General features: G+C 29.9%; 3 protein-coding genes across 3 annotated transcripts in view; all 3 read right to left on the bottom strand.

Moving 5' to 3' along the window:
• Positions 1-12,102, bottom strand: part of LOC113387600 (COP9 signalosome complex subunit 1-like) — a 256,475-nt gene that overhangs the window by 205,022 nt on the left and 39,351 nt on the right. The gene's annotated exons all lie outside the window — the stretch shown is intronic.
• Positions 2,771-6,683, bottom strand: LOC113388191. Its single transcript, XM_026625592.1, has 2 exons — positions 5,405-6,683; positions 2,771-3,354 (listed from the first exon to the last, which is right to left on the bottom strand). The coding sequence occupies exons 1-2, from the start codon at positions 6,681-6,683 to the stop codon at positions 2,771-2,773; spliced, it is 1,863 nt and encodes a 620-aa protein (XP_026481377.1).
• Positions 8,639-9,859, bottom strand: LOC113388190. Its single transcript, XM_026625591.1, has one exon. It carries the CDS (start codon positions 9,857-9,859, stop codon positions 8,639-8,641), a length of 1,221 nt encoding a protein of 406 aa, XP_026481376.1.

Raw genomic sequence — 12,102 nt, 5'->3', positions numbered from 1 at the left:
TACGTTTAGTAAACTGTCTTCTACTTCATCATTGTAGAAATGTGCTTTTTTGATGTCTATCAAAAATTTGTTATTCAGACCTTTTTACCCTTTAGGCGGGGTAACTTGAAACGGGCAGGTGGCAAAAAAGTTTAAAACCTTATTATAATTTTAAAGGTGTTTTACAAAATAATTACATTTTTAACTAATGCTAAAAAACTACCAACGGAAGAAAATACTTTTATTATGGATTTTCAAAGATTACCGTTTATCTCCCTCATTTCAAAGATTACCGTTTTCAAATCAAGCTTATAGCTGGTTATACATCTTTTTCCCTCTACTTTTCAATTCTTTGTTGAACTTTACTGGTTTTTAACACATCTCTGGTGGACCGTTTTAACCCCGGACCTTCATATATCACTATCTATTCTTCGATAAATTCTGGAAAATTATAACTCGGAAAATGTTATTCGACAAAGTGTCCATTTGATCGATACCAAATTTAGGTTCTGAATTTAAATAACATAAATAAAAAATAATATAACCTAGAAAATGATTTATAAATACCAATGAGTATACAATTATACAAATGAGATCTTTCAGAGCACCGTGTTAAAGAAAAATATGCCAAAAAATGCATTTTCATATTAACATTTCAAAAAAGTTGATATTTTGAGTCTCTTGTAACACTTGCGGCCCGTTTACTAACGTTTTTGTATATAAATAAAACTACAAACAAAACTACTAACTACAATTTAATCATAATTAAATGATATTCACGTAAAACATTGTATTAAACGTAATTGAACATCATCTGTCAAAAACGTTTGACATTTCACATATTGGCCACCGTCCATTGTTTTATTTCAATTGCGCTTCTACAAAAATTTTCAAATTAAAAATGTTAAGTTCCTACGTGGATTTGAAACAATTTCTCACCTTTTGGACTTTCTCTGAATTGGCATCTGCACGAATTTTTCAAGACTAAGACTGGCCAAATCGATTCAGCCGTTTTCGAGTTTTACTTGGACATTTAAAAGAGAGCTCCATTTTTATATATAAGATAATAATATGAAATAATAATAATATGATATAATAATAATAATAAATGGTAGTCTGCCCTGTAGTAAAGCAGGTCCATGGTGTGAAAGCCACCATAAGTTAATGGATTCCTTACTCTTTCTTCCCTGTCATTCCTATTATGCCCATCGCACTTCTTTATACATTTTATATGTATTTTCCTTTCCAAACTTCTGCTTCCATGCTTCATAGTCCTCCGCATAAGTTATCAACCATCTGCATTCTTCTTCCCATTCCTTTCAGCCTTATTTTACCTTCGACTACGTTGTGTGGGAGGCCTTTTTTTGCAGAATGAGTCCAATCCAGTTTTCTTTTCTTTTCAAGATCGTGCTAAGTAGAGTTCTTTCTGTCTCAGGACTTCTTCGTTTGTTATCTGGTCTGTCCCCTTCATCTTCTCCATTCGTCTCCAACACCACATTTTAAAACTCTTTAGATAGATTTGGCCTTAAGGACTTTCTTGGAGTCCATGTTTCTGATCTGTACAGAGCTATGCTCTAGACTCCAGATATATTTTCGAATTGGCTTTGAGGTAGGTGTTATAATATACTCGAATTTAACTTACTCCGGTGTTACCAAATTGCAACTCTATATAAGTTTGCTCAAGCCGTACCAGTGTCTAAGTTGTACCCCTGATATATATTGTCTGATAATAATAAATTAACGCATCTGGTTAAGTTAATTAAGACTATTTAGTTGAGTAAGAAATGGTTCACACTTGAAAAGCTGCACAACTTAGTGACACAGAACTAATTTAAGGGCAAGCTTTTAATTATGTTGTAGAATTTGTTTAGGATGTGTCAAAAGTTTTATCTTCAAGCTTCGAAGATCATGCGGCTTAAGTCGTACTTGTGTCAATTTTTTCACTCATACTTGTCTAATCGTTTTAGGTAGCGACTCAAGTGTCATTGATTTTTGGAAAATTTGAAAATTTACATATTATTTTTTTACTCAAAAATTTCATTAAAAAAAGGGTGGTTATTCTTGTCATTTTTTACATATATTACGAAAAGATGTATGGCACTAAGGAGGTTAATAGAGATTATTAGCACCAACAGACGTTATAACTTTATCTATGAGTATATTTGTTATGTTACTATTTTATTTGAAGTGTTATTTCAATAATTCAATCAAATTTGTAACAAATAAGTACAGAACATTTTATCTCAGATTAAATTGAAATTAGTAACGACTAAGACGACCAGATATATGTGTGCGATTTTTACATGCATTTTATAATCAACTATTAATATTGTTAATAATTTAAACAATTTTTTGTTAAACAGAAATTTATTTATTGCTTATACATAAGTTTTGGAGTTTTCGTTAGATTTATTTTTGTCATCATTATTAGTTACACTTTTTGGACCAAATTCATATGTTCCTACAATATTATTAATTTATTTTAAACATTCAAAAATACAGAGAAAACAAAAGTTTTTATTTGTTAATATAGTTTATTGAATGAAATAAAAGTAATAATAAGGTGTATACCACCAACTATTAATTCATTGAAACAAGATATTTAAAGACAACACTCGACCAGAATTTCATATAAAGTATTTAAAATTCTATTTTGTCTTGAAAAATTCTGTATGTTAAGTTAAAATTTGAATCTGGTTATATTAAAAATTTGATGATAATTTCAATGCTTGAAATTATCCTTACATGATAAGATAATGACAAGAGTTATAAGTCAAAATATCATTGATTATTATCTAAATTTCGTGTTCATTGACTTATAAAAGCTAGGTATAATATTGAACCCTTTCACAGTTTCTAAAGCAAACACAATTGAACTTATAATTAAACCTATAGCCAAAGCATAAAAAATTCCACCAAAATGGGACATATTCAAAGCAATAACATCAACACTTTTATCATATTTATCATCTCTCTCGTAGTGAAACGGTACTACACTAGTATATTCATATTTGCTAATAGCATCCCAATATTCTGGAATTCCAGATTCCAGAATTCGTGTTTGATATCTTTCTATCCTTCTGCCGAAAGGAAAATCAATTGTGATGGCATAGCTGGACAGAGTTGGCAAAAAGCATTCTTCAACGATGTGATACACAGGCCGATTTTCTCTATAATATTTTGATAGTTTGACCTGAAAGCTGGCAGGTCGATAAGTGACAGTGTAACCGTATTCTAATTGCATTGTTTCTTGCATGTGTAATATTTTTGACATGTTAGAATCTGTTACTAGCATGTTGTTCAAAATGTCACTGTTGTTCAAGCCCATATCGGCCCACCGGTCGAACTCGGATTCAGGAGTCATTACTTTCATGCCTGGCGAAATAAAAATTAAAGATTTTTAAGCCGCTACCAATCAAAAAAAAATTCATATATCAGAATTAGCAATCAGAACTACGAGAATGTACTCTATAAGCTAATGCGATGTATATTTCTTAACATAGTTTTTCTGAGGGTTGACCATCGTCTTTCTGATGATATGGTATTAGATTTCTTTTAAGTAGTGATGTGAATATATATTTCTGCAAAACCTTTGATTGGCTATTTTTACTTCAGACCATATTCTCAATCTATAATTTTAAATAAAAATTGATATCAACAACTGATTGATATAAAGCGGACCAAATTGGGTATAGAACCAGAAATCTGTATTTGCAAGACAAAGCTTTTACCACGGAGACACAGTAAGCTTTATATTCTAAGAAATAGCAATATAAAATTTCTACAGCATATAAACAATAATATTACATCTATGTAAATTTTACACATTTTTAAAAATGTTTGAAATATTAGGCTGCAATTTTGTGTGCACCTCACTAATCGATTCAAAAAAGACACTTGTCTCAATCTTTTCAGTTGACATAATAATTAAAAGCAGTAACTCAAGCAAATTATTTTAAAACTAGTGAGGTGCATGGCATCGTGCCTTAAGACAAATTGCTGGAATTTTCCCTACCGTAAATGAAAATTTTGGTACTGAACCCAAAACATTCACACAAAATGTGTACACATTAATAAAATCTCTATAAAATATCTGATAATTTGATGTACATATGTCCAATAAACATTCTTGACCGCCAAATGACATTTTTTTAACTTATTTTTATTGAGAGTCTATAACCGCTGGACCTTCCAAAAAATTTAATCAGTTTTTTTATCTTGTCAATACAAGTAAAATGTTTTTTGAATTATTGAAATCGGATGCTCCGTTCTCTTAAAAACTGTGTTACCGGTTTTGGCACTTTTTGCCCCGTATCTTCGGAACGACTAGACCTGCCTGCGCCAAAAACTAATCAGCACGTCTCCTTATCAATACAAATCGAATGTTTTTTGAATTATTCAAATAGGTTGATCAGTGTTTGTAAAAAAATTGCATCTGCATACACACACATCCATTTTTCTAAGGTATGCCAAAATGTTCAGAAACTCTTTGGTTGAAACAATTTTTCGTCGATGATTTTGAGCATACGGATTATTTAATTTGAATGGTTAAGAAACCGTTCGATTCCTATTGAAGACGAGACATGCTGATTAGTTTTTGATGAAGACAGGTCCAGCGATTTTGGAAATGCGAAGCAAAAAGTGCTAAAAATGTCAGTTTTCAAGAGAACGGATCAACCGATTTAAATGATCCAAAAACATTCGATTCGTACTGATGGGGAGAAGAGGTAGTTTGAGAACTAAGCATCCGATTTGAAGGATTTAAAAAACTTTTTGCTGGTATTGACGAAACGATTGCTTTGAAGGTGAGATTTTTTTCTTCTAATTAATAATTATAGTAAAAGTTCTCATTTATATTTTATATACTTTAAATAAATAATTTTAACTTTGCAATTCAACTTACATAATACTTAGAAATATTACACCATGTTCTTCATTTTAAATCCGATTGATTAAGTTTTGATTATTTACATTTTATAAAATAAGAATAGTAAAAGTTACATTATTTATAATAATCTATTTCAAAACATTTAATATTCCTCGAATATTTCATTAGGGTACGAAAAGTTCTTTTAATTTGCCTTAAGGGACGATACCATACACCACTAGTTTAATATTTATTTTTTTAATACCAGGGGCGTTTAGTGCATAGGCAAAAGCTTCGAAAGTACAACCACAATATTTCGACAACTTGATATCAAGCAGTAGTCGAATTCGTTTTCACTTAAAAAATAGACTTGGATATATCAAGCAAAAATAGTCACACTTATATAAAGTAAAAAATATATCACAAAGAGAGAAAACAACAATTATGTAGCCTTCTAATGAATGCCATGTAATCAAAAATACAGCACAACTAATCATAGTATAGTACTTAAAATTATTCTGATTGCTGTTAAAATAATAAGAAAATATATTTCAATACCTGTTTTATTAACATCGTCCAAAGTGTGCATGTCTTCATTATATATCGGTGTTATCAAGCTGCCAAATAATAACGCCAAGTAAGAATATGAAACCGTTATATTATAAATTACAACAGACATAATCATAGTTCTTGTTGAAGCCGATAATTTTGACATCTTTATCGATAACGTGACATTCAGAAAAATACTTATGACGTGCAACCAGTTCAATTTCTTGTCTTCTTTATGGAGTAAAATGCTAGCTTGTTTTAAATACCAGTTCCAAATTATAATTACAGAACTAGTACAACAAATTACTGCAATCCAAAACCGTGGTTTGAACGGTTTGATAAACCTGAATATATCAATCTTTTTACCAGCTTTGCGAACCATAATGCACCATTCATCGGTTGCCACTGGATACAAATATTGGAGATCAGGTTTAGAGTTGTCTACGAAATATTGAGAAGTAAATAAAACATCACATCGATGGTCAATCACAGCTTGTCTTGATTCAGGAATATCAGCTCCATTCTTGCTATCGAATTTGACAATTTGATAAGTTGCGTTGATTTTTTTCAAAATCGTTTTCATCATAAAACCATCTATTCCTGCTATTAACACCTTGTCTTCAACATTTAAAATGATGCTGAAAGGAACTGCATTGTAAAAACAAACCATAAGTGGAAACTCGTAGAAATTTTTCTCAGCTGCAGACATATTAGATCTTAAATCATAAATTCCTGTTTGGTTGTACACAGTTTTTAAAAACACATGATAATTGAACCATTGCATGGAGTTTGTAATTTGTGACCAGAAAACTACAAGCACTCTGGTCAGATTCAGAAGCCACAATTTCTTGAACATATTTTTGATCCATTTCATGTAATTTAACTCTTCTTCGACTTTTACAAATGGTATGTATATGGTGACAGGAGTTTGAATATCATAGTTACTCCATCTGTAAAATCTTTTTATATAACGATAAATATTTGCTCTAGGTCGGTCAACAAGGAATAAAAACGAACCTTTATATTTGTTGTATTTAGGTAAAGGTTTTTTACAGTTGCTGTCGTATACGATAAATGAATTTGCATTAAATTCAAAATTTATTTTGTGACTTACATTATCGACATCAATAATTATTATAGTTTCAGTATATTCTTCGGTATATGAAATTGCTGCAATTATCTTGAGTAAATCCTTAACTTTGTTATCCTGAAGGCTTACTGAAATATTATTAGACAATGTACTTGGTAAAATGAACACAAATATTAGAAGTATTACAATGTGCTTCATTCTTCGATAATACAACCGAACTGACTGAATTATTTGCACTAAAATCCGGTTTCTTTACCTTATGTTTTTAATATTAATTATGCATTTACAAATTATTGGAACTGTCAAAGAAAAATATGTATCGTATAAAGGCGATCGGCTTATGAATAATGAAGTTCCAGGAAATGTGCGATATGGTTTGTATGGTAGTATAAGAGTTCTGGTACAATTATCGTAAGAAAATCATTTTATATGCTTTCACTAACACATAACGATATATTTGCTAATATTTAGCCACATGACATAAAACAATAGAAAACTCTATCAATAAGTTATATAGGTAGAGTTTGTATGTGTGGCCCATATGTTAATATGCGCAACAGTAAAGATACATTCAATAAAAAAAGAGTGCGCGAAAAGTTTAACTTTTTTGCTATTGTATGAGATGGCATTCAAGTTAAAAATAAATCATATAAAAATTTTGAATGATTTATTTTATATTTATTAGTAATATGGTAAAACTCGTGATATACTCGTACACATTTATTTTTAATGTCAACCATTATACATATTTATATAATAATAAATTATAAATGATTTGTTTATTATAGCACTAAAAATATTTCTAATATTTAAAAACAATAATGTAATTGAACTCATACTTTAAATATAACATGATCGGTTTGTCATTGTAATTAGCATTTAGGACTTGAACCTTTATTAGAGAAATGAAGTAATTGCTGATTAATAAATTCTATAATATTTGTTCACACAGTGGATTATGTTAAACAACGCCAAAACAAATATTGTTTTCATAATTTAACTCATCATGTAATTGTGTTTGAAAACTTCACGTAATTAAAATTAACATACATTCATTGACTGCTTGTATTTTTTTACTTTTTCGCTGGCGATACAATTTTTGAGCAGCTATAATATCTGTTTTACCTATAAAAATATTTACTATTTTAATAACTTCAAAAATTTATATAAACTGCGAATAATATTTTTTTTTTTTTTTTTTTTTTTAATTTTTATTTTCAATAGCAATCAGAATACATAACTATTCTATGAGCTATTTGGCTTATGTCATTCACTCACACACATACACACACACTTGCAAACACACATATAAATTTATCGGATCAATATTACAATCATATTCAGAGAATCACTTCAATAAATGATTCAATTATTCTGTTTATATAAGGTTTTGGTAGTTCTATGGTTCCTCCATATTATCTTCAAATTTTAATAACTTCAAAAATTTATATAAACTACGAATAATATAGAAATTATTTTAATAAACTTACGTTTCGTACACGGCATAAATGTTTCAATTATTTTAATATTTTCATTATAATTATTTTTGGGGGACAAGGTAAAATATTCTTTTGATTCAGGTATTTTTTTATTAAATCAAGTTTTGTACTACGATGTAACTTAAAATCTAATGACATTCCGATATATTGCTGCTCGGTGACGCATACAACGTACGCCGGTACACATACAACGAAATATCTCTATTCACTCGACACGACGACTAATCACAATCGACCCGTTCATTGATTATTAACCAGCTCTTAGATGTATTTTGGCGTAAGGCAAGTTGCATAAAATTCCCAATGTGTATATCCCAAATATTATAAAGTGTAGAGTATTTTAATATAAGAAACTACTATAGACTATTCTATTCAAACGTTCACAAATTTTTATGTCATTTTCAAAATAAAATTAGTTATTATCGACTAATATAAATTAATAATCAATATCAAAATCCAAAAAGCAATCAGTGACATTAAAAACACCATTTTAGAAAAATTTAAAATTTTGTTAATTTTTATGAGACTTGTGATACAACCAAAAATTATAACAAAAACATTAGACTTACTGCATTTTTTCTTATTCTTATTTTTACTGCACAATTTTATTAGGACTTAAAAAAATATTTAATGAGCATCGAACTGATTTTATTTTCAACTCCTCCGTATACTAGTTCGTTCTAGAAGGAACATAAGACAACTAATACAAATGCCAAATATCCAAACATAAAAAATTGCTTCCAAATGAGCCGTCGTCAATCTTAGTAAATCAAATGGATCTTTCTCTTCGATTTTAGCTGAAGCTGAAGCTGTCATTTGATTATAATCGAATAAACTAACTACAGACCAATGTTCATACAATCCAGCTTGTTTTAGCAAACTCTGATAGTATTCAATCCTTCTAGCATAAGGAAAATCAATAGTAACCACATAGCTGACAAATGTAGGAAGAAAACATTCTTCGACTATATGATAAATAGGCCTGCCATGTTCTGTATGTACTTCTCGTGCTAATAAAAAACTTGCATATCGATATCTCACTGCATAAGCATAATGTATATTATTATTATCCCTCATTTCTAATATTTTACTCATATTGGATTCTGGTAAAAACATTCGACTTAAATCGGCGTTGTTCAAACCTTGCTCAGCCCATTTCTGAAGTTCTTCGTCATGAACTATTACTCTCAAACCCGATTTGTTAACGTCGTTTAATGTGTGCATATCTTCATTATAAATAGGTGTCATCAAACTACCAAATAATAAACCCAAATAAGAATTCGTTAGAAAGAAACTATAAATCGTCACTGCCATCATTAAAAATCTAGCACTGTTTCCGACATCGCGCCACTTTATATGAATGCAATAATTCAGGAAAAGTCCGCATAGAATTAATAATGTAGAATTTTCATCATCTGCTCTGTGAACTTCATCATGAAACTTGAAAAACCAATACCAGGCTGTTATTATCAACACAATAAAAACTACTGTTGTGAACCAAACACCACTGGCAAACGGTTTTATAAACCTATTTATATCACTCCTTTTCCCAGATTTAGGCACCATTATACACCAGGAATCTACCTGGAGTGGGTATATATATTGCAAGTCTGGTTTTGAATTGTCAACAAAGTACTGGGATGTAAATAAAACATCACATCTGTGATTTATTAAGTTGTTTCTTGATGCAACCAAGCGACTTTCGTGTTTTCCATCTTCAAATGTTAAACGATAAGTTGCATTCATGGCTTTTAAAATTGTCTTCATTGCATATCCATCGGAGCCTGATATTGCCAAATTTCCATAATTATCAAGCATCGTAATGCTAGAAGGTGGTAAATCGTACAAACAGATATCTAACAAGTGTCCATACATGTTGTTATTTGACAAGCTTATATTTTTGCTCAAACTGTAAATCCCTGTTTGATTGTATATTTTCCTTAAGAATACGTGGTAAGTAAACCATTGTAAAGAATGCGTTACATTCGACCAAAAAGTAATTAATATTCTAGTCACATTTTTTAACCAGAGTTTTTTGAAAATATTTGACATCCAATCGTAACAATCAAGTTCTTCTTGTAAAGTTAAAGTATGTACGTACACATTTACAGGGGTTTGGACATCATAATTACTCCATTTGTAAAATCTTTGCAACATTTGAAATACATTGAGTTTGGGCTTATCTATTATGTATAGATAAGAACTCTTCAAATAGTTATGTGGAGGTATTTTTTCTTTATTACCAATATCATATATTATAAAAGCATTTTTATCAAATACTATATTCAGTTGGTTAATAATTCCATCTACATCAATCAAGAATATTGTGTCGGTGTAATCTTCTGCATCCGTTACGGCGCCCAATACTTTTAGAATTTGACTGAACATTGCTCCATAATGTTCAACTTGAAATTGCTTCTCCAAATAGTTTCCTTGTGCACTATTAACAAATAGAAAAAACACTACTAAATATAAAATTCGGATTGGTCTGTGGGACCATAGTACCAACGACATGATCAACATTGCTAGTCATACTAATTTTAATTTATACACATATACCGTGGTAATAAAGTTTTTACAAAAAATATTGAATTGATTAATAGACTAGTGCTCCATTTACACGTGGACTTTTATCAAATATTTTTATAAATATTATTGCCTCAAAAAATGATAGAAATATTGATTTCTTATTGTATTCAGATAATACCTACAATGAACTCCATGTATAAAACCTTTATGATCCGATCACATTTAACCAACTGAAGAAATTTACTGGTTCTACTAGTAATTAATCAATTGAACTTTTTATTAATTCGTATTTCTTGTATGAGTAAAATATTCAAAATTATTCAAACACACATTAGTATCAATAATTTTAAATTAAGGTTTATTATAATCTTAACTATATGAGTCGTTCTATTACAAACGATTCAAGTATTGTTACTGTTAGGAAAATTGCAAAAACAATTTTTTTAAAATTATTATAAAGTTTACTTTAATATAAGTGTAATGAAAAACTAATAATACTGATTCGATCAGCGCAACTGGAGATAATTAATTTACCGCAAAGGATGTTCATAAAAATTGACGAAAAAATTCATATTTCAATCGTAAATATTTACATGAACATTTTTTAGCAAAATCCTGAAATACAATCAAATGATCAAAATCAAGTGATTTTATGTTTAATATCTGTAAAAAAATCAGATAATTCTAAAATGTCAAGGTTTGGTTGGTGTGCGTTTTATAAAAGTTGAACCCATATATAGGGCAGGTCAGGGAACAGAGGTTCATGTTGAATTTTAGTTATTATACTGTTCAATACAAACACATTAAACAAACAACTACCTATTTACGTTCAGTAAAATTCTCCGCTGATTAATCATTGTAAAATATATTTTTTGCTGTTTTGCTAAAATCTGATTTAAAATTCGTGTATTATACGTGCAATATAGCATTGAATGAAATAAATAAGGGAAAGTCCCGTAACGCCGGGCGGCACCAAGCACCGGACACTCTATTTAACACGTATTATTTAAGCGAGTATAAATTTTTTCATTTCAAAATACAAGTGAAAGGGGCACTGGGGGCACACAGGTACAGGATCACGCTCCAAGCCTCACTTGTGACGCACACGGCCACGGCGAGAGCAACCCTTTCTTGTTTTAGGCGCAAAATCATAATGTCACCCAAATATTAATGGAAGTAATTTTAGCATGTTGTTGCATTTAAATTCGAGTGGTATGCAAAGATAAAAGTTGTACTTGATTGTTATCCGTAATATTGTAGAATATTATTAGATCTTTTAAGGGGCTAGGGGTACTTGGAATTTTTGAAAAATTGATTTTTATTTTTTTGCATTTTCATTAAGTGTAATATCTTGAAAATGTTCTCTGAAAATTTCAAGTTGATCCGATGATCACTTTTTGAGTTATTGGACTCTTACCAGCGCGTTGACGCAAGTGGAGAGCTCGATACTTATACTCAAGATTATTCTCCCTCACCTCCTGATGTGAAAAAAAAGTTTAAAAGCTTTTAACTGATTTAAAACGATCTCAGCAATGATAATTTACTTTCAAAATGTGTAGTTCAAGATTGAATCCATAATCAGAAAAAAA

Source organism: Ctenocephalides felis, unplaced genomic scaffold, assembly GCF_003426905.1.
Source record: "Ctenocephalides felis isolate EL2017-DRISC unplaced genomic scaffold, ASM342690v1 CF-g0.4_SCAFFOLD_03572, whole genome shotgun sequence".
Classification (NCBI taxonomy): Eukaryota; Metazoa; Arthropoda; class Insecta; order Siphonaptera; family Pulicidae; genus Ctenocephalides; species Ctenocephalides felis.
The sequence above is the reverse complement of the archived record's forward strand: the minus strand, read 5'-3'. Positions and strand labels throughout refer to the sequence as shown.